At 38.6% G+C, this 23,852-nt stretch overlaps 2 protein-coding genes across 2 annotated transcripts; both read right to left on the bottom strand.

The window, feature by feature from the left end:
- Positions 1 to 447: 447 nt before the first annotated feature.
- On the bottom strand, positions 448 to 15,154 carry LOC100988105 (protocadherin beta-6). Its single transcript, XM_003829140.6, is given in 2 exon segments — positions 448 to 3,494; positions 3,497 to 15,154. Coding segments are annotated over 2 exon segments (2,526 nt in total). The 5' UTR covers positions 3,707 to 15,154; the 3' UTR covers positions 448 to 1,178.
- A 435-nt stretch (positions 15,155 to 15,589) lies between these two features.
- Positions 15,590 to 23,157, bottom strand: PCDHB5 (protocadherin beta 5). The gene has a single exon (XM_003829141.5). It carries the CDS (start codon positions 18,275 to 18,277, stop codon positions 15,890 to 15,892), a length of 2,388 nt encoding a protein of 795 aa, XP_003829189.3. The 5' UTR covers positions 18,278 to 23,157; the 3' UTR covers positions 15,590 to 15,889.
- Positions 23,158 to 23,852: the final 695 nt, after the last annotated feature.

The raw sequence follows: 23,852 nt of genomic DNA, 5'->3' as shown, positions 1-23,852 counted from the left end.
TTGTTATTTTAATATACATTGCTTGCCTTTGATAGAAAGTTGAAAGAGGGATTTTTAAATGAAATATCACAAATACAGCTGACACAAATAAGACTAGATATGGGCTAAACTGTGAAGGTAAATGGTTTAATGGTTAATACAAGCAAATGATGCTTACACAACACTACAAGGGAAAATCTGATGTTACCGAATAACCTGCCACTAATACCTTACTTAGATCTTGGTAGATATCAAACATCTTGAGAAAGTGAGAGGAGGAGTTTGGCAAATATAATTTGAAAGCTTTCAACTTTCAAATTGTGAGACAAAGAAAAAAAGATAAAATACGCTGTTAAGCATTTTATTTTCTGTAACGGTGTGTAGGGTGAGTAGAAGAGTCAAAGCTGTTTTCTGTTTTGAAGGAAAGCAACAGTGATTTGACTAAGAAGTGATATTTCATACTTTCACTCATTGGTAAGGGTATTTTATTGTAGAGAGGATATTAGCATTTCGCTGTAGATACAATAGTTTTTTTAAAAAATCAATACTAGAATGTTAGTAACATTCAGCAAATATTTATTAAGCACTTATAATTGGCACGACTTTTTTTTTTTTTAAAGACCATCATGTTCTTACATGAGGCTCACAAACTAATGTGTTGACACTTCAGTAAAGTCTATAGTCACAAAAATTTTGGATTGACTATTACGGGATACTAAAATATGCATAAGTATGAATGGCTACTTTAGTGTTTAGCCATCATTAGTTCTTATTTTTAGTGTTACACACTGTAGGAGTTACTGCAAAATGAGACATAGGAGGATTAAATAATATCAAATACTCACATTTTAAACAGTCCTACATAGCAATAGTGAAACAACTCTTACCAATAGCTAGAAATACAATTTTACTTAAGGATTTACAATACTTTTTTGGGGGGGGGGAAGAATAGATAATTTAATTTCAAAAGTTTAAAATTATGCAAATAAAAATTCACTTTTTGTTCATATTGTCAAGTACCCTCAAGTGAAGTAATAAACTACTAAGCATGAACAGGAAATACTAAAATACCAGTATCTTACTTTATATAAAATTTCACCCTAAAGAATAGAGGTAAAATAAACAAGAAACAGACCATGTAACTTTAAGTTAAAAGAGATCTCCAAACATAAGTAAGATTTAGTAAAATCATCCCACACTTAACTGAACGGGAAGCTATTCCGAGAGGTGGGGGTTTCTTCCATTTCTCTCTCAGTGCCCTGAGGAGGGAAGTTGGGCATAATCGGCTTCAGGAACTTGAACTCATTTGTTTCTGAGCCTCCCGTCAGACACACCTTGTACTGGTAGCTCTGGGATAGGGTCCCGGTGCCGCTCACATCCACCAGATGCTCTGGAAAGGGGCCCTCGGGCACCGAGCAGCGACCCACCGAGGCCGCCCTGCTCCTCCTGCACAGCCGCACCGCCACGAACAGGAGCACCGAAAAGAGGAAGAGCGACGACACCGAGGCCAACGCCACCACCAGGTAGACGGTGAGCAAGTCGGCCTGGGCCGGGGCCGGGGCCACCTCAGGGAGAGGCAGGTATGGCTGGGAGAAGCCGTCCACCAGGAGCACGTGCAGCGTGGCGGTGGCCGAGCGCGGAGGCTCGCCATTGTCCTTGACCAGCACCACCAGCCTGTGCTTGGCTGCGTCGCGCTCGCTCAGCAGCCTGGCGGTGCGCACCTCGCCATTGTGCGCCCACACGCCGAACAGACCGAGCTCCGTGGCCTTGAGCAGCTGGTACGACAGCCAGGCGTTCTGACCCGAGTCGCCGTCCACCGCCACCACCTTGGTCACCAGGTAGCCCGGCTCGGCCGCCCGGGGCACCAGCTCGGTGCAGGGCGCGGAGCCGTTCTGCAGCGGGTACAGCACGAAGGGCGAGTTGTCGTTGGCGTCCAGCACCAGCACTCGCACCAGCGCCTCGCTGCTCAAAGCCGGGGAACCGCGGTCTGTGGCGCCCACGCGGAACTCGAAACCCTGCAGGGCCTCGTAGTCCAGCGACCTGAGGGCAAACAGGTGGCCGTTGTCTGCGTTGATGGAGACAAGGGAGGCGAGGGGCAGGTGCGGGTTCTGGGGCGGCAGCAGCGAGTAGGTGACCTGGGCGTTGGTGCCCGAGTCTCTGTCTGTGGCGCTGACGCTGCCGATGTGCAGGGCGGGGCTGTTGTTCTCGCGGACGAACAAGGTGTAGGAGGTTTGGGTGAAGGCGGGGGCGTTGTCATTGACGTCGGAGACCTGCACGGTTATGCTCTGCTGGGTTTTCAGCCTTGGTGTCCCCAAATCAGTGACGGTGATAGTGATGTTGTACTCGGCTCTGCTCTCTCTGTCCAGCGCGCCTTCTGTTACCAGGGTGTAGAAATTCTCCACGGTAGGTCTTAGTAGAAAGGGGAGATTGTTCTCTATTGAACAAATAACCTGTTGGTTATGTCCAGAGTCTGCATCTGAAACACTGAAAACTGCCACTATGATCTCTGGCAAGTTTTCTGGGATGGGGCTGATGAAGAACGACATGGTGAGTTCAGGGGCATTGTCATTCACGTCCAGGACCCTGACGACTAAAGAGCATTTTCCTGATAGGCCTCCACCATCTGTAGCCTCAACATCCACGTCATAAGACTGAATTTCCTCAAAATCCAAAGCCTTTCTCAGCCGAATTTCTCCTGTGATTGCATTTATTTCGAAGGGTTGGTTGACGTCATCGACTTGAAACAGGGCGTAAGATACCTTCCCAAACGATCCTGCATCTAAATCTCTGGCTGAGACGGTAATAACCAGAGAGCCGAGGGGGTTGTTCTCAGGGACTTGCGCCTCATAGAGCTCCTCAGCAAACTCGGGGACGTTGTCATTGATGTCCAAAACCTGGATCTGAATCTCGGAGGTCCCTGACCGGGGCGGAGACCCGCCATCCAGTGCAATGAGCGTTAGCCTGAGTTGGGGCTGCTCCTCGCGGTCCAACGGTTTGTCCAGCACCAGCTCCGGGAACTTCCTGCCTTCGCTGCGATTGCGGGTGAGAACGTGGAAGTGAGGGTTGGAGCTGATTGTGTACCTCTGAAGGCCGTTGCTGCCGGTGTCTAAATCGTGTGCCATTTTCAAAGGAAATATCTTTCCTGGCATAGTAATTTCTGATATTTTCAGGAGCATTTCTCTGGCAGGGAATTCCGGGGCGTGGTCATTTATATCTCTGACTCGCAAGGAAGCCTGAAAAAACTGCAAGGGGTTTTCCAGTAACACTTGGAAAGGTAGCACACACGGCTCAGTGGAGCCACACAGCTCCTCCCGGTCCAGTTTTTCATTTAGCAGTAAATCATGGGTCTGTGGATCAAACTGCAAATGTTGTCTGTTCCCTTTGAAAACAACCCGAGCGCCCCGTGAAGCCAGCTCCCCCACCCTCAGTCCCAGGTCCTTTGTCAAGTTGGCCACAAACGTGCCACTTTCTGTTTCCTCCAATACGGAATACTGAATCGATTCAGAACCACCTCTCCCCAAAGCATCAATAAAATGAAGAACGCCACTTGCCTTTTCTTGTTCTGTACTTTAGTTTGCATCATGTCTATTATGTCTGAATACGGACGAAAAATCCTTTTCAGCTCCCAATCACCACATCTACCGTCGACCCTCTCGGATGTCTTTGCAGAGATTTTTAAATTCGTTCTTAACAACTTGCCTGGCGACGACTGCCTTCCCGGACACATCTGTCTCAGCTTTAGCTGTAAATGTGGTCTGTATTTTTACTTGGCTTCTGGGTGAAACGGAGTCCACCGAGTCTGCAGAGCTTTCATTCACTCTCTTAGCTTGTACCGCCACCACGCGTTCAAACTAATAACTTCATGAGATGTTTTCAGGTCAATAGCATTTCAGAAATCTGAGCATTATAAAGACTTTTAAGTCGAGTCAGTGTTTCTCAAACTGAGTGTGTGGACCGCATGCATAAATAATTGCTTGCGAGCGTTGGTTTTTTTGTGTGTATGTTTTTGTTTTTAAGCCAATTCCTGGGTTCACTCCCCTCTAGAACTTGAATCAAATTCCCTGGTGGTGCTAATTAAGGAGAAAGATTGAAGTGCAGATTCTACACTTCAATCTTTCTCCTTTGATGCTTCAGCAGTGCAATTTATCTCTGATGAGCCATTTAATCTATGAGTCCAAGAGGTACACTATTTAATTGTCCCAACAAACAATGCAAAAACAACGAAGTTTGTTAGCAATAATAATGGTAAAATAAACAATAAATTATCTAAATTATATGACTCATAAATGGCATGAACAAAAAACCTACTTTGTTATATAGTTACGCCTGCACAGTAAAAAGAACAATTAGGCTATTAGGAGGAAAACTGAGACCAAGAAGTACGTATGATACATGTATCTAAGTAAATTAAAGTATTTAAAAGAGGGACTAGAAGCAATCAAGTAGTTGTCATAAGCATTTTAGGATTCTACTCCATTTTTGCATGGATAGAATTAGACATTGTTTTAACAGGCTTGTGCATTTTATTCTAACTTTTTTGATCAAATTCCCCTCTTACATTATTTAATCAAGGTCCAAATTTATTACCCTGTTGTACAAACATGATGCAATGCAGAAAACAAACATTCAAGAATCACCTTCACCATCTTCTCACAGCAAAAAGAACACCAAGTCCAATAAATACAGGCCAAATTAAGGTACTGTAAAAAAAAAGGTGAATTACATTTGAGTGAATGCCATGGAATTCAATGATGGAATATTGTGGCTATATCCATTCCCATCTCATTAGTTTCTACTCAGATACATTGGAACATGTATCTCTAAACAAACTGAAAATGTGTGAAATAGATTATTGCACATAGAAGAGGCAAAATATGCCAAACAATTCAATTCATTTCAGATTGATTTCATATCTATTGAGAGGTGAAATCAATTGAGCTCAAACAAAGTTCACTTCAGGTAAGAGCCAAGGTGATAGATGATTAAAAATCAAGATATTTTCAAATACATAAACGCTAGGCAAAACAAATAAGGCTAAATAAAATCTAAACTCTGAATAGCTGAGATGATCTTGTAGTTCAAAATCACCTCTATGTAGCCAGAAAAACAAAAGATTATGAATGTGACCAGTCTCCAGGTTTCACTTGATAGATGCTACTGAGAACACACTGTTCCTTGAGAATGTAACGAAATGAACTTATGAAATAAAACCAACAACAATAAACATATTGGACCGGTGTCATTTCTTTGTTGAAACAAGGCCATTATTTCCTGCTCAATCTTAAATGCTTCCTTCTTTCAGTGAGCATTCTGAGGTCTGATTCCAGCTTAACGGCATCCACAAAGTCTTTTATTCACTCTGTTTCTCTGAAGCACCACCAGGTATCCTCGAATATAGGTTGTTGAATTATTTTTTTACTTCAGAGCAAATTTATCAGCAGTACAGTATTTGTCAAACTCCATTTAGATCCTTGAAATGTCTTTGATAACATTGGTAGTTATATAGAAAGAGGATAATAGCTCAAAGTAGCCCAAAAAGATGTCAGTTGGGTCTATCAAGAAACTGCCTTTCTATAGAAAATGGATTACATTAGATTGTTTCAGGAGAATGTTTCTCTGTGTTGCCCTCTTTTGCTTTGATTTGATTGGCTAGAGTAGAGTTGAATTAAGTTTGCATTTGTAAACATGTTTTCACAAGGACTCATTAACTTAAAATTGTTATTATGGAAAAATTCTAACATATACAAAGTAAACAGAATAAGCCTCTGTACACAATCAGTTTCACAACATTCTGTTGTCTTGTTTTGTCTATACCTTTCTCTCCATTCTCTGCTTCCTGCTTAATGATTACTTTTGTATAGTTCTTTTCTTAAGGCAATGTTTACAGAAATTGAAATGCACCAATCTTAACTGTACCATTTTAACAAATGGATTCAAGTGTGTAACTCACACTTTTTTCAAGATACGGAACATTTTCATCATTCACTGGGAATCATCTTAATCATATTTTGAAGCTCAGTTTTATTAACTGGGGAGCAAAACCTTGGTCTCATCTGGTCACATGAAGGAAAAGTAGACAATGTGAAAAAGCACCGTGCCCCATATTCTTTATGCTCATGTATGCTAAAGTGAAGTGATAGATTAATTTAGCTGGACTGTTACCAGCAAGCTGAAATAGTATTTTAACTGACTGATCATTGTAAAGTATGTTAAAATTAATTTTATTTAGTTAACCTGTAATGACAGGTTGAACAGCCCTTGTCCAAAATGCTTGAGACCAGAAGTGTTTCAGATTTCAGATTTTTTAGATATTAGAATATTTGCATGTACATACTGGGATATCTTGGTAATGAAAACCAAGTCTAAACATGAAATTCATTTAAGTTTCATATACATCTTATACAAATAGCCTGAAGGTAATTTTGCTTAATATTTTTAAACAATTTTGTGCATGAAACGAAGTTTGCATTACGTACTTTTGTGTGGAATTTTCTACTTGTGGCATCAGGTTGGCTCAAAAAGTTTTGGGTTTTGGAGCAGTTCCTATTTTTGGATTTTTGGATTACGGATGCCCAACCTGTACCTGTACTACATAGCTGATCAAGCTGATTTCCATTTTATGTTTCAGTTAATCCCATTATAATTTTAAAAAATTATTCAAGTTTATCAAAAGAGAAAGGAAAAGACCTTCAAGGACAAATTGAATCTCTTAAAACTCTTCTTTAGTTATATAGAAAGAAAAACACAGTAATACAGGGAAAAGTTAGAGATGATATATAAGCAATCACTTAAAGAAACTCAATTAACAGGAGATATGTTGCAAGGAAGTTGAAAATATAAAGGATTTGATACTAAATCACATTTGAAATCTGAAATGATTGGGTAAGACTTTTTGTCAGTATTGCTAGAAGTTTGTCATTTTTTAAAATGTTTTTCGAAGAACCACTTCTTTGTTTCTTTATTGCTTTCTCTATTTGCTTTGAATTTTCTTGATTTCTTCTATTATCTTTGTTATTTCCTTATTTCTGAATGCTTCGGGTTTATTTTCCTCATCTTTTTCTAGATTCTCGAGGTAGAAGCTTGAAACTGATAAACTGGTGGGTGACCAATTTGAGAATTTTCCTCTTTTCTAATGTACATATTTAGTGCTATAAAATTTTCCTCTCTGCACTGTGTTAGCTATGTCTCACAAAATTTGATGTGTTGTATTTTCATTTTCAATTCAGGTCAATGTATTTTTAAATTTCCCTTGAGATCTTCTTTTTGATTCATTGATTATTTAGAAGTATCTTGCTACATATCCGTGCACTTGAAGGTTTTCCTCTTATCTTTCCATTATTCATTTTTAGTTTAATTTCATTGTGCGTAGAGAACCCACTCTGTATGATTTCACTATTAATTTGGTTGAGGTCAGTTTTACGGCTGAGGTTGTGGTTATCTTATACAGGTTCTGTGAGCATTTGAAAATAATGTGTATTCTGGTATTGTTTATTCTGGTGTATTCCGGTATTTTTTATTCTGGTGTATTCTGGTATTGGAGTGTTCTGGTGTATTCTGGTATTGGAGCGTTTTATAAATATTAATCAGATGCTGTTAGTTGATGGTTTTATTGAGTTCTTCTATATCTCTGCTGATTTTCTGTCTTGTTGGTCTATCAATTGTTGAAGGTCATTGAAGTCTCCAATTGTAATTAATTGTGGATTTCTCTATTTCTCCTTCTGTCAGTTTTTGCTTCATACATTTTGCAGTTTTGTATATATACATTTGGGATTGCTATGTTTTCTTCTTTTATCACTATATAATATCCCACTATGTCTCTGATATGTCCCATGCTGTCTCTGATGCTTTTCTTTGCTCTCATGTCTACTTTATATGACATTATGGCTACTCCTGCTTTATTAATTAATTTATCTATTCAGTTATTTATTTATTCTTATTTTATTTATTTATTTATTTTTGAGACAGAGTTTTGCTCTCCCAGGCTGGAGTGCAATGGTATGATCTCGGCTCACAGCAACCTCCACCTCCCAGGTTCAAGCAATTCTCCCACCTCAGCCTCCGGAGTAGCTGGGATTACAGGTGCCCATCACCACAGCAGCTAATTTTGTATTTTTAGTAGAGATGGGGTTTCACCATGTTGGCCAGGCTGGTCTCAAACTCCTGACCTTAGGTGATCCTCCTGCCTCAGCCTCCCAAAGTGCTGGGATTACAGGCATGAGCCACTGCACCCAGCTCCTGCTTTATTTTTACATTAATAATTGTATGCATTTTTGTCTTTTTAGTTTCAAACTGCATATATCATTATATTTGAAATTAAGTTTGAGACATATAGTTGGGTCATGATTTTTTAAACCCATTCTCCCAATGTTTTTGTTTTAATTGATGTGCTCAAACCATTTACATTTAACATAATTATTGATTAGTAGAGATTAACTCTGCCATTTTTTGTTTCCTGTTTGTTTTCTCTGTTTTTTTGTTTGTTTCTCTGTTTTCATTTTTCTAACTTCCTGTGGGTTATTGGAACATTTTTTTAGAATTCTGTTTTGATTTAGCTGTAGTGGGTTGTTTTTTTGAGTGTATCACTTTTTATAGCTTTTTACTGATTACTCTAGGTATTATACTATATATACGCAACTTAAAAGTTTACTGATTGATATCACTAACTGATATTTTTACCAGTTCAAATGAAGCATAGAAAATGTACCTCCCTGTGTGTCCTTTTACCCTCCTTCATTTATAATATGTTTTAAATATTTCCTGTACATACACTTAGGACCACATTTAGAAAGTGTTACAATTTTGGATTCAACCACCAAACATAATTTAGGAACCTCAAGAGAAAAAGAAAAGTCTATTGTATTTACTCATATTTTTGTTTCCTGTGTTGTTTCTTCCTTCTTGATGTTCCAAGATTGCTTTTTAAATTGTTTCCTTTCTGTCTGGAGAACTTGCATTAGCAAATATTTTAAGGTAGGTATACTGGCAACAAATTCTTTCCCTGAAGGATAGTTTCACTGGATATAGGATTTGGGGATGAAAGCTGTTTTCTTTCAGCACTTGAAAAATATTGTGCAACTTCCTTCTATTCTCCATGGTTTCTGATAAGGAATCTACTCTCATTCAAATTGTTACGGCCCTGTAGGTAAGGTGTCATTTCTCCTTCACTGCTTTAAAGATGTTTTGTCCTTAGTTTGCAGAAATTTCACTATGATGCCTCGGTGTGGATTCCTTTGGGTTTATCCTGTTTGGGATTTGTTCAGCTTCTTGAATCTCTGGTTTATGCCTTTTGACAATTTGCTTAGTTTCCAGTCATTATTTCTTTGAGTACCTTTTTAGCTCCACCCTCCTTCTGGCCTCCTTCTGGGACTCCAGTGACACAAAGGTTAGATCTTTTGGTATGCCCCCACAGGTTCCTGAGCCTCTGTTCATTTTTTATGCTCTATTTTCTCTGTCCTGTTCAGAATGGGTAATTTCTATTGTTCCATCTTCTGGTTCATTGATTCTTTGTTCCCTCCATTCTGCTGTGGAGCCCATATCTTGAGTTTTTATTTCAATTATTATATCTGGGTTTTTCTTTTTCTTTTTTTTGTTTTTGAGACAGAGTCTTGCTCTGTCACCCAGGCTAGAGTGCAGCGAGGCAATCTTGGCTCACTGCAACCTCCCCACTTCCTGGGTTCAAGTGATTCTCCTGCCTTAGCCTCCCAAGTAGTTGGGATAACAGGCATGCACCACCACACCTGGCTAATTTTGTATTTTTAGTAGAGACGGGGTTTCACCATGTTGGCCAGGCTGGTCTCGAATTCCTGACCTCAGGTGATCCACCAGTCTCAGCCTCTCAAAGTGCTGGGATCACAGGCGTGAACCACTGTACTCGGCCCCATTATTATAACTTTAATTTCTAAAATTTCCATAGGCATTTCTTTATATCTTTCATTTCTTTGCTGAGACTGTTTTTCATTTGTTTCAAATATGTTCATAATTGCTCATTTAAACATTTTGATGAGCTCTGTTTTTAAAATTTGTCAGATAATTCTAACATCTGTCATCTTGATGTCAGCATCTCCTTGTTGTCATTTTCATTCATTTTAATATTTTCCTGATTCTTGGTATGACCCAGATAGTCCCTTCCTGGATGTGCCTGTACCCAAAAGGAACCCTTGCCCAAATGTATGAGGCAATATATTCAAGAATGCTTATAGCAGCATTGTTTATAGTAACAAAACTCTTAGAACAACCAAAAAGTAAATCATTAGTAAAACGAATTTAAAGTTCATAGTATTCCATTTATATAATGGAATACTATAGAACAGTTAAGTGAATAAACTGAATTAACATGGATAAATTCAATAACATAATGATTAAAAAGAGCAAGTTCACAGAGGATCCATACTATATAAATTCATTTGTGTCAATTGCAAAGACAAATACAACTAAATGGTAAATCATTTAGGAATACATGCTTTTCTATTGCAACTATAAAGAAGAACAAACAATTCAGTAAAAATTCAGAAAACAGGTTCTTTTTCCTAGGGTTGAAAGATGTTATGGTGGAGGCATAACATCTTGGCATCGTTCTAATTCTTAAGCTGGGTAACGGGTAGATGAGTGACCATGTTATTATTGTTTATTATTATTATTGTACATATATGTTGTATACACTCTTTTGAATTTTGATAGATTTTAAAATAGAAAAAAGTAAAAACAAACAAACAGCAATTTCTGAGCTGGGCATGGTAGCATCTGCCTGCTACTCAAGAGGCCAAGGCAAGAGGATCACTTGAGCTGAGAAGTTGAAAACCAGCCTGGGTAACATAGCAAGACCTTGTCGCTAAAAAAAAAAAAAAAAGTTCTTTCATAAAAATGAAGCAATTTCTCTGGAGTCAGGCTGCCTGGATTCAAATTCTACTTCCGCCTCTTATTAGCTAGGTGACTGTTGAAATCCTAACCCCCAATGTGATGGTAGGAAGTAGGGCTTTGAGTGGTAATTAGGTCACGAAGAAGCAGCCCTGAATGAGATTAGTGCATTTGTAAAAGTGATTCCAGAGAATTCTCTTGCCTTTTTTCTGCCATGTGAGGATACAAGGAGAAGTCTGCACTCTGAAACCTGGAAGAGGGCCCTCACCAGAACTCAACCATGCTAGCACCCTGATTTTAGACTTCCAGCCCTAACACTGTAAGAAATTACTTTCTGTTATTTATAAGCCACTCAATCTATAGTATTTGCTACAGCAGCCCAAACTGATTAGGACAGTGACCTTGGGCAAATTGCTTTACCTCTGTGTGTTCCAGTTTGTTCACCCTGAAAATATAGACACTAATTGTACCATTATTTTGACGATTAAATGAGTATGTATAAAGTATTTAGAAAATAGCCAAGTACACTGAAAGTATGTAGTAGTAATAATAGTACATAATATATAATAATGTTTAATAATAAAGTTCGTAGAAACTTGAATATGCCACTAAGACTAAAAATTCATTAGAAATGCTCAAAAATAAAGTGAGAGACTTCAGAACATAGAAGAAAAGCTAAAGATATAAAATAAAAAAGAATATAAGAAACAGAAATAATTAAGAATATTCAATATCTGACAAGCACAAGTTTCAGAAGGAAATAACAAGATTAAACTTAGGGATACAACTATTAAGAAAATAATAGTAGAAATGGGCCAGGCACAGTGGCTCACACCTGTAATCCCAGCACTTTGGGAGGCTGATGCAGGTGGATCACTTGAGGCCAGGAGTTTGTGACCAGCCTAGCCAATATGGTGAAACCCCAACTCTATTAAAAAAAAAAAAATTAGCTGGATGTGGTGGTGTGCGCCTATAGTCCCAGCTGCTCAGAAGGCTGAGTCAGGAAAATCATTTGAGCCCGGGAGGCAGAGGTTGTAGTGAGCCGAGACTGCAGATTGCACCACTGCAACAGAGCAAGATTAGTCTCAAAATAATAATAATAACAGAAATGAAGTAATCCCAGAGATAAAAAGGTATAAATTGTTAGAATCATAAGTACATTGAGTGTTCAGTCAAAGGAATGAAAAAATTATAATAGTATTATGAAATTCAAGACATCTAAAAAGAAGAGAGAAAATTCTGAGGGAAGGAGACACAGAAGATTCCTTTCTCTACAGAAATATGGAGAGAGAGAGATGGGGGTATAAAAAATCAACAATCACACTGGCATAAAATTTTTATCAAAAATTATGAATCAATAATCAACACATTAATGATTTTAAATTTCCAAGCAATAATTCTGTGTCTGGCCAAATCATCAATTAAATATGAAGGAAAACTAAATGCATTTTAGGCAGAGACACAGAAATTGGCTTTTTTGTGAACCCTCCTTTAGGAAGACATTTCAGGATATATTGTAGCAAAGAGAGGGAATAAAAAGGGAGACAAGTGATCTGTTAAATAATGGACTCAACCAAGAGAGGTATGAAGACAAGATGACAGTTTTGTACAGACCTAAAGATCATTTAGTCCAGATGGAAGCAGAAAGCTAGAGGGCTTCGGGTTAGGAAATATGGTAAAGTGAATTATTGATTGAGATTTTGAAAATATGGTAAAGCCAACTAATGGAGTCTAAAATGATGACTCTATTTGGTCTTGATGTTAGGAACATACTGTTTTCAATGGTACAGGAAGTGCAACATTGGATCCAAAGAGCAGGAAAGATAGTCCCTATCACTAAAACATAAAGTGAGAGACATCAGGACATAGAAGAAAAGCTAAAAATATAAAATAAAAGAGAAATATAAGAAACAGAAAAATAAGAATATTCAATATCTTTTTTGTTTGTTTTTTTAATTTTTATTAAGAATATTTAATAACAGACAAGCACAAATCTCAGATGGAAATAACAAATTAAACTTAGGGATACATTATCAAGAAAATAATAGTAGAAATGAAGTAATCTCAGCTCTAAGATTACTTAGATCCATAAGTAATCCCAGACTACTTAGAGGTTTCAGTAAGTAATATGGCTCTGCAATGAACAATATTTTGAGAAGAGAATCAGCCCAACAATGTGGAACTGTTCTGACACTCACAGGTTGGCCATAATCTTCTCCTATTGAATGCAAATAATTTCATATAACACCAAGACCAGAAAATAACCTTATAACCCGGATGGAGCCAGACGTCATGCTTGAGGAGACAATGTCTAAAACAAAAAAGAAAAAGACAAAAGAGCTCCTTTTCCTTGCTAGTATGAGTGAATGCTGCTTATTTACCAATTATAGATTTAATTTCAGTGTTTTTCCCACTTCTTAAATGAAATTCATTAAAATAATATAGAATTACCCAATTTTCTGAAAGCATCCAATCCAGAGCTAACCTGTACTTCTTGAACCTCTGTTAAAACCACCTAACAGAAGACCAAATCCTATAACTCCTCTGTAAGACCCTGTTACTAAAGTGACCCCTGTTTCCTATTGTGTGCAGTCTCCTTCATTGCAACAAGTCAATAAACCCAACTTTGTTCTGATTCGGTGTGTTCTTGGTGATTTGGGACTGCAGGGCATTCATAATTTATATAGTCATTAAAAGTAAATTTTAAATATTATCTTCTAAAATATATCTATAGATGGCCAGGTGTGGTGGCTCACATCTGTAATCCCAGCACTTTGGGAGGCCGAGGTGGGCGGATCCCCTGAGGTCAGGAGTTCGAGACCAGCCTGACCAACATGGGGAAACCCCATCTCTACTAAAAATACAAAAATTAACTGGGCATGGTGGCACATGCCTGTCATCCCAGCTACTCGGGAGGCTGAGGCAGGAGAATCACTTGAACCCGGAAGGCGGAGGTTGCAGTGAGCCGAGATCGTGCCACTGGACTCCAGCCTGGGCAACAAGAGCTAAACTCCGTCTCAAAATAAAATAAATAAAATATATCTATAGACAAGACAAGGAATTCTTAGCTATGGTTGTAAAAATAAAATGTAAGAGTAGAAGTTCAACTGAGAGAGGTTGGAAAGTGTTAAGAGAGAAACAGATATAAAAGGAAGAATAAGAATGCTATTCTTCATACAAAAATCTAATGAAACTGTTATTACTGGAACAATAAAGGTTTCAGATTGACCAGAGAAGTACCCAAAAATAGTAATATAGATACCTCTGAAAAACAAAAGATTGAAGTTGTTTTAAGTGTGCTAGTTACTCAGCAATCATGATAGGAAATTAACTGTCTAAAGTTTGTGAAAGTTACTACATTAGTTTGTGACGGCTGCTGTAACAAATACCACAGACTGGGTGGCTTAAACAACAGACATTTCTTTCCTCCCAGTTCTGAAATCTAGAAGTCCAAGATCAAAGTGTTGGCAGGGTTGGTTTCATTTGGAGGCCTCTCTCTTTGGCTTGTAGATGGCTATCTTCTTCTAGTGTCTTCACATAATCATCCCTCTGTGTGTTTACATGTCTGACATCTCTTTCTCTATGTTCTAATTTCCTCATCTTATAAGTATAGCAGTTATATTGGATTAAGGTCTGCCCTAAGGACCCATTTTAATGTGATTACCTGTTTTTAAGGGCCTATCTTTAAACATAGTCACATTCTGAGGTAGTGGGAGTTAGGGTTTCAACATATGAATTTGAGGGGGATATAGGAACACAGTTCAGCTCATAATGGTTACAAACATATGCCTTAGTGATAAGAAAGTAAATATAAGAGCTTTAAAAACTGTATAAAGTGCTTGCCAATGGGATAAAATGAAAAACAGACAATACCAGTTTGTTGGCAGAAATGTGGAAAAATTTGTACATCCAGACACTGGGAATAGCAATGTAAATTAGTACAACCACTGGAAGACTATTGGGAAATGTCTGCTAAAAGTCAACGTGTACTTGCAAGATGGGCAACAATTCCACTCCTAGGCATATACCCAACAAAACTGCATATAGAGGTTGCCAAAAGGCATGTTAAAAGAATGTTTATAGCAGTATAATTCGTAACAGCCAAACTTTGCCCCATCCCAAATACTGATCTAAAGGATAGATAATAAATTGTGGTATATTCATACAGTGGAATATTATACAGCAATGAGAATGAAAGGACTAAAGTTAAAAGCTGTATTATGGATAAATTTCATAAACATAATGCTGAGTGAAAAAAGCCAGACACAAGCAGTTCATACTTTATTACTCCGTTTATATAAATTCAGAAGAGGCAAAATTAAACTATGGTATTGGAAGTCAGCATATTTGCTATACTTGGGGTAGTAGTGATTGTAAGGAGTAATTTGTGTGGCACCTGGGGTGCCAGTGATGTTTCATTTTCTCTTCAAGCTGCTGGTAATGAATATGTTACTTTGTGAATATATATTGAGTTGAACATAAAGGATTTGTTCATTTTTCTTCATGTAAGTAATAATTCGATTAAACTGTTTTTAAAAAGTTTGCTAATAGGACTCAGGGCTGCAAAAAAGAGCAAATAGAAGATTGTTGCCTTTTACATATTTTTTCACATATTTCATTTGTTAGCATATGTATTTGTCTGTTTTAAACAATTTAAAATATGATGATGTGAAACATTTTTAATTTTTGCATTTTAGCATCAAATATATAATACTTAAGAGTGTGATGAAATAGAATGGGCAGAATATATAGAAAATAAAATTAATACTTGATTTTATTAAGGTGGTTTATCACAACAAATACCAACAAGAAGAGAAAAAAATCTCAGGAAAATCAACAGCATGCGTGGATTTGGAATGACACTATGTAAATAAATGCAATGAAATAAAATTGAGTTTTCAACACTTGGACAGCATGAAGTTCAGCAGACAAATCCATTAAAAAGGGAAATAAAAACTCAATCTCAAGGTGAAATTTTTGTCCATGACACTCTCGAATTCTAGATCTGAAAAAGGTTGGGATAAATGGCAGAAAACAACGCGTCATCACGAGATCTCTAATTTAATCCAAAGCTATTCCGGAAGGCAGCAGTTTTCCCTATTTCTTCACTAGCGCCCTGGGGCAAAAGGTTAGGAATAATCGGCTTCAGGAACTTGAACTCCCCGGCCCCTGAGTCTCCGGTCAAACACACCTCGTACTGGTAGCTCTGGGACAGGGTCCCGGTGCCGCTCACGTCCACCAGATGCCCTGGAAAGGGGCCCTCGGGCACCGAGCAGCGACCCACCGAGGCCGCCCTGCTCCTCCTGCACAGCCGCACTGCCACGAACAGGAGCACCGAAAAGAGGAAGAGCGACGACACCGAGGCCAATGCCACCACGAGGTAGACAGTGAGCGAGTCGGCCTGGGCCTGGGCCGGGGCCGCCTCCGGCAGCGGCAGGTAGGGCTGGGAGAAGCCGTCCACCAGGAGCACATGCAGCGTGGCGGTGGCTGAGCGCGGAGGCTCGCCATTGTCCTTGACCAGCACCACCAGCCTGTGCTTGGCCGCGTCGCGCTCGCTCAGCAGCCTGGCGGTGCGCACCTCGCCATTGTGCGCCCACATGCTGAACAGCCCGGGCTCCGTGGCCTTGAGCAGCTGGTACGACAGCCACGCGTTCTGGCCCGAGTCGCCGTCCACCGCCACCACCTTGGTCACCAGGTAGCCCGGCTCGGCCGCCCGGGGCACCAGCTCGGTGCAAGGCGCAGAGCCGTTCTGCAGCGGATACAGCACGAAGGGCGAGTTGTCGTTGGCGTCCAGCACCAGCACGCGCACCAGCGCCTCGCTGCTCAGCGCCGGGGAGCCGCGGTCTGTGGCTCCCACGCGGAACTCGAACGCCTGCAGGGCCTCGTAGTCCAGCGACCTGAGGGCGAACAGGTGGCCGTTGTCTGCGTTGATGGAGACAAGGGAGGCGAGGCGCAGGTGTGGGTTCTGGGGCGGCAGCAGCGAGTAGGTGACCTGGGCGTTGGTGCCTGAGTCTCTGTCTGTGGCGCTGACACGGCCGATTTGCAGGGCGGGGCTGTTGTTCTCTCGGACGAACAGGGTGTAGGAGGTTTGGGTGAAGGCGGGGGCGTTGTCATTGACGTCGGAGACCAGGACCGTTATGTTGTGCTCGGTTTTCAGCCTGGGTGTCCCCATGTCGGTGACAGTGATGGTGATGTTGTACTCGGCTTGGCTCTCTCTGTCCAGTGTTCTCTGTGTCACTAGAGTGTAAAAGTTTTTTAATGTGGGCTTCAAAAGAAAGGGGAGATCATTCTGGATGGAGCAAATCATCCTACCGTTGTCCCCGGAGTCTGGATCAGAAACACTGAAAACAGCAACTACAGTTTCCGGGGCATTTTCTGGGATAGGGCTGGAGAGCGTAGACATGGTGAGTTCAGGGACGTTGTCATTCACATCCACCACTTCCATAGCCACAGTGCATTTTCCTGAAAGGCCCCCACCATCTGTGGCTACAATTTCCACGTTATAATATGGAGTTGCCTCGAAATCCAATGCCCTTTTCAGGCGAATTTCTCCTGTTTTTTCGTCTATTACAAATGGTTGAGTAACTTCATCGCCTTGGAATAGAGCATAGGCTACACTCCCATACGCTCCTGCATCTAAATCTCGAGCGGAGACAACGACAACTAAGGAGTTAAGGGGGCTGTTCTCGGGCACCTGTACCTCATAGAGTGATTGTAAAAATTCAGGGGCGTTGTCATTATTATCCAAGACGACAATGCGAATTGTGGTGGTCCCGGACCTGGGCGGAGCCCCACCGTCCAGTGCAGTGAGTGTTAAGCTGAGCTCAGGCCGCTCCTCCCGGTCCAGCGCTTTGTCCAGCACCAGCTCTGGGTATTTTCTGCCATCTCCGCGATTATGCGTAGCAACATGAAAGTGGGAATTTGGGCTGATTGTGTAGTTCTGAACAGCGTTGCTACCTATGTCAAAGTCCTGGGCTACTTTTAAAGGAAACACAGTCCCTGGCTGGGTGCCCTCTGGGATTTTTAGGAGCATTTCCTTCTCTGGGAACTCTGGGGAATGGTCATTTATATCTGTGAGCTGCAGATCAGTTTGAAAAAACTGCACTGGATTTTCTAGTAAGAGCTGGAAATGCAATATACAGGGTTCTGTCGCCCCGCATATCACCTCCCGGTCTAGTTTTTCATATAGAAGCAAATTGCCGGTCTTTATATCAAGCTGCAAGAGCTCTTTGTTTCCTTTGTAATGCATTCGCGCGCCCCGAGTGGCCAGTTCCCCCACCCCAAGACCCAGGTCTTTTGCCAGGTTGGCCACAGAATAGCCACTTTCTGTTTCTTCTGGTATGGAATACCTAACTGCCTCAGAGCCAGCCTCCCACAAAAGCAACAATATAGCAAGAAACATAACTTGCCTTTTTTGCGGCGTTTTTGCTAGCGCAGTCTCCATTGTTCAGACCCGGTCCAGAAGGCGCAGTTTCTTTAACTCCGTACACAATCCACCCAGATGATTTGCATAAATAACCGCGAATCCGATCTTTCTTGACTGATTTCCACAAGAACGAAGCCCACCCTGAAGATCTAGCCACTAGATCTTACCTAAAATGCGTCCTTCTTTTAGAGTTTGGATTCCCCAGCTTAATGGCGCCTGAGTTATCCGCAGAGCCCACTATCCACACTCTTAGCCTGCAGCGCCACCAGGCGTCCTAATTTACTATTGCATATAGTATTTGCCATTTCATCCTAAATTCTAACTCTGACGTGTATCCATACCCTTTTGTCACATAAGCTCTCCCGATGGTATCTCCAGCTCTTAGTTGCTGAAAGTTCTAAATAAATGTTGTGGAGTTAATTTTCAGTGAGAAAATACTTTTGAGAAAAAAACTAAAATTGTATATTAATCTCCATAAAAGTACCCTTGAGTACACAAATACACTTTATTTGGTGTTTCTTATTTGATTATATTAAATAAGTGATCAGGAATATCTATAGAAATTTAAAGTTTAAGAAAAATTACTTTCACTTTGAAGTAAACACCAATAACACCCAGAAAATGGCACAAATCATAGGTGTATAACTCAATGAATTTTCGCAAAGTGAACACACTCCTGTAAGTAGAACCTAGATTAAAAATACTACCCAAACCCAAGTCCCCACCGCTATTGTCTGGTTACCACCCTCTCCCCAAAAGATAAGCACTGTCCTGACTTCTGTTGTCATAGGTTTTTTTTTGCTTTTTTGTTTTTTTAACTTTATACAAATGGAGTTATAGATTGTTACTCCCGTGTGTCTGGCTTCTTCTCCTCAATATTATGTTCATCAAATTGATCTATGGCATCTTGTTCTTATTTGTTTTATTCTCATTGCTTTATATTATTCTGTTGTATGAATATACTATGATTTATTTATTCATTCTCCAGTTGATGAACATTGTTTTCCAGGTTTAAGCTATTTTGGGTAGTACTGGTATAAACATCCTTGTACTAGTCTTTTGGTGACCACATATATGTGTTTATGTTGAATATATTCAAAGGAGTTGGATTGCTATGCATTAATATGTGCACATATATTTTGTTTTAGCAGATAATGAAAAAGTTTTCTCAAGTAGTCGTACTGATACCAGCAAAGTATGAGAGTTCCAGTTGCTCCACATTCTTGTCAACATTTGATGCTATCTTTTCCATTTTAAACCACTCTGGTTAGTGTGTGGTGATATCATATTGTAATTTTAGTTAGCATTTTCCCTGATGATTAAACAATTTGAGCACATTTTCATGTTTATCAGCCATTAGGATACAATCTTGTGAAGGGCTTATGCAAACCTTTTCACTTTTTTGGGGGGAGGCATTTGCCTGTTTGCTTATTGATCTGCAGAAGTTTCTCATATATTTCTGGGTATAAGTCCTTTTTCAGATATATGTATTGCAAATATCTTTTCCCACTCTATGGTTTTTATTTCAAGTTTATTATGTGTCTTTGATGAATAAAAATTTCTTACCTTTAGTCAGATTTGTCAATAATTTTCATGTATGATTAGCATTTTTTTGTGTTCTATTTAAATGTTCACATACTCCAAGGTCATGAAAATATTCCTGTATGATGTATTTTGAAAGATTAATTATTCCACTTTTCATATTTAAAGCTATAATCAACCTGAAATTAACTTTTCAAGTGAATGAGTTTGGAGTCAAAAGTTTTAAAATATAAGTATCTGAATGCTTTAAACCTTTGCACCATCTATTTAAAAGACAATCCATTTTCCATTGTTTTTGAAATGTCATCTTTGTTATAAATTAGGTAACCATAGCTCTGAAGATGTTTTATTCAATCTTGTTTATCCTACAATAACTCATTGTGTTAATTATTATAGCTTTATCATGAGTTTTGTTATCTGAGAAGTAAGTTCTCCAGTTTTTTAAAAGTAGACTAATTTTTAGAATGGTTTTAGGTTCACAGCAAAAATGAGAGTAAAGTACAGAGATTTCATATATGCCCCTGTCCCCACACAAGCACAGCCTCACCCATTATCAACATCCTCCACCAGAGTGGTTCATTTGCTACAGCTGATGAATCTACATTGGCACGTCATTATAACCTGGAGTCCATAGTTTACATTAGGGCCCATTCTTGGTGCTGTATATTCTATGGCTTTGGACAAATTTAAAATCATGTGTATTCACCTTTATAGTATCATACAAAGTAGTTTCACTGCTCTAAAAATCCCCTGTGCTCCACTTATTTATACCTCCCTCCCCTAGAACCCAATGCAAATGGATTTTTTTACTGTCTCCACAGTTTTGCTTTTTCTAGAGCACCATGTAGTTGAAATCACACAGTATGTAGTCTTTTCAGATTGGCTTCTTTCACTTAGTAATATCCATTTAGATTTCCTCAATGTCTTTTCATGGGTTGTTAGCTCATTTCTTTTTGATGCTGAATAGTATTCTATGGGTTGAATGAATTGCAGTTTGTTTATCCATTCACCTACTAAACGACATCTTGGTTGCTTCCACGTTTTGGCAATTATGAATGAAACTGCTATAAACGTCCCTGTGCAAGTTTTTGTGTGAACATAAATTTTCAACTCCTTTGGGCAAATACTAAGGAACATGAGTGCTAGATAACATGGTAAGAGTATATTTTGTTTTGTATCAAACTGCAAAACTGTCTTCCAAAGTGTCTGTACCATTTTGCATTCCCACCAGCAATGAATGAGAGCTCCTGTTGCTCTCATTACCAGCATTTGGCACTGTCGGTGTCCTGAAGTTTGGTCATTCTAATAGGTGTGTAGTCGTATTTCACTGTTATTTTAATTTGCATTTCCCTGTTAACATATGATATGGAGCATCTTTTCATATGTTTATTTGCCACCTGTATACCTTCTTTGGTGAGGTGTCTGTTAAGGTCTTTGGCTTATTTTTAAATTGGGTTCTTGTTGCTGAGTTTTAGTCGTTCTTTGTATATTTTGAATAACAGTCCTTTATCAGATATGCCTTTTGCAAATATTTTCTCCTAGTTTATGTCTTGTCTTTTCATTCTCTTCATAGTATCTTTTGCAGAGCAGAAAGTTTTAATTTTAATGAAGTCCAGCTTATTAACTCTTTATTCTGCGGATTGTGACTTTGGTGTGGTATCTCTAGTTTGGTTCCTTTTTGTCAAGATTCCTTTGGTTATTACTGTTTTTATATTTTCAAATAAACTTAATGCTTGGCTCATTAATTTTCACAAAGAAAGCTGCTGAAATTTTGTTTAAGATTTTATTGAATCTATAGATTGACTAAGAGAGAACTGACATATTCCCAACATTGAGTCTTCCAATTAGTGAACATTGTATATTCCTGTAATTATTTAGATCTTCTTTAATTTTTCTCATATTTTAGTTTTCAATGTAGAAGTCTTATACATATTCAACTAGATTTGTCTATAAATAGCTGCTATTTTTGAAATTATTGTGCATAATGTTTAAATTTTTCACTTTTTTTGTTGCTATATAGAAATAGAACTCATGTTTGTATGTTGACCTTGTATCCAGTGGCATTGTTAACTTCATTTATTAATTCCAGTAGCCTGTAGATTCTTCATGGCTTACAAGATATACAAGTATGTCCACTTAAAAAGACATTTTTATTTCTTCCCTTCGAATCATAGTGCCTTTTATTCCTTCTTTGCTTTATTCCGCTGTTTAGGACCTGTGATAGAATACTAAATTGGAGAAGAAAAGACAGGTATCCTTGTTTCATTCTTGATCTCCAGGGGAAAATTTTTGAAAATTTATCATTAATGATGTTTCCTGTAGGTTTTTAAAGTCACTCTGAAAGCTCCCTTTGATTTTAGTTTGCTAATAATTTTACCACTACTGTGTGTTGAATTTTATCACATGACTTTTTTCTGTATCCATTGAAATAATCATGTTTTGTTCTTTATCTTTTAATATGGTAAATTACAATGATCAATTTTCAAATATTAAACTGCCTCTGTATTCCTAAAATAAACTCCATTTTCCAATTATTATTTTTCTTTTATACATTTTACAATTTTATTTGCTAATATTTTTAAAAATGAATTTTCCATACATATTTATAAAAAAGAATAGTAATTTTCTTTTCTTATAATATCCTATTCAGGTTTGAATGTTATAACCTATTCAGATTTATGCTGGCACCCAAATGATTTGGAAAATGTTGTCTATTTTTCTACTCTCTGAAGGAGTTTGTACAAATTGGTGATAATTTTGACATAAGTATTTGGGAGAATTCACTGCTGTGAATTAGAGTGGGAAGGTTTTTAATGAACAACTTTAATTAATATAATAGATATGACTAATCAGATCTTAATTTCGTCCTGTTTCAGTTTTGGAAAATTGTGTTTTTAAAGGATGGTTTCTGTTTTACATAAATTGTCAAGTTTATTGGCATAAAATTGTTCATAATATTTCTTTTTTATTTTTTAAATGTCTGTAGGTTGGTAGTTGTGTTTTTTTATCCTGATACTGGCAGTTGGTGTTTTCCCTCTTTTTTTCTTGATTAGTCTAAGAGTTTTAAATTTTAATCATTGTAGAAACCAACTTTTTGCTTCACTGATTTCCTCTGTTGTATATTTGCCATTTATTTTGTTTCTACCTATGTGTGTGTGTATAAAATTGTCTTCCATCTTTATTTGCATTTGATTTGCTGTTCTTTTTCTAGCTTCTTGAGATGAAAGCTTAGATTATTGATTTTTAGCCTTTCTTTTCTAACATGTGCATTTAAGATTTTAAATTTCCCTCTAAGTACTGTTTTGATATGCCAGGTGTTAATTTTTCCCCGTTCAAAATATTTGGAAATTTCTGTTGTGATTTCTTTTTGACTCATGGATTATGCAATTTGATTTTAAAATATTTGGAGATTTCTTATTATATTTTTATTTCTGGCTTAATTCCACTGTGGTCAAAGAACATACTCTGAGTCGTTTCAATTTCCCCCCCACCCCCGAGACGGAGTTTGTTCTGTCGCCCAGGCTGGAGTGCAGTGGCGCAATCTCAGTTCACTGAAACCTCCACCTGCCGGTTTCAAGCAATTTTCCTGCCTCAGCCTCCCGAGTAGCTGGGATTACAGGTGCCTGCCACCATACCCTGCTAATTTTTGTATTTTTAGTAGAGACGGTGTTTCACCACATTGGCCAGGCTGGTCTCGAAATCCTGACCTTGTGATCTGCCCGTCTCTGCCTCCTGAACTGCTGGGATTACAGGTGTTAGCCACTGTGCCTGGCCTCAATTCTTTTTTAAATATTTGAGGCTTCATTCATGACAAAGAACATGAACAATTTTTATATGTCCCACATGCATATAAGAAGAATGTGTATGCTCCAGTGTGCTATGCATGTCAATTTATTTGAATATGATGTTTGTGTGGTTCGGATCTTCAACATTTTTTGTATGTGTGTGTTTTTTCTTCTTATTCTAATAGGAATTGAGAGAGTTGTATTCAATCTCCCAGTGTAATTGGGTTTGTCTACTTTGTATTTGTATTCTATCAACTTTATATATT

Source organism: Pan paniscus, chromosome 4 (assembly GCF_029289425.2).
Source record: "Pan paniscus chromosome 4, NHGRI_mPanPan1-v2.0_pri, whole genome shotgun sequence".
Classification (NCBI taxonomy): Eukaryota; Metazoa; Chordata; class Mammalia; order Primates; family Hominidae; genus Pan; species Pan paniscus.
Note: the sequence above shows the minus strand (reverse complement) of the source record. Positions and strands in the feature narration are given on the sequence as shown.

What these genes read in the sequence shown, in the direction of transcription:
- PCDHB5 (XM_003829141.5), bottom strand. Translation starts at nt 18,277, where the DNA reads ATGGAGACTGCGCTAGCAAAAACGCCGCAAAAAAGGCAAGTTATGTTT.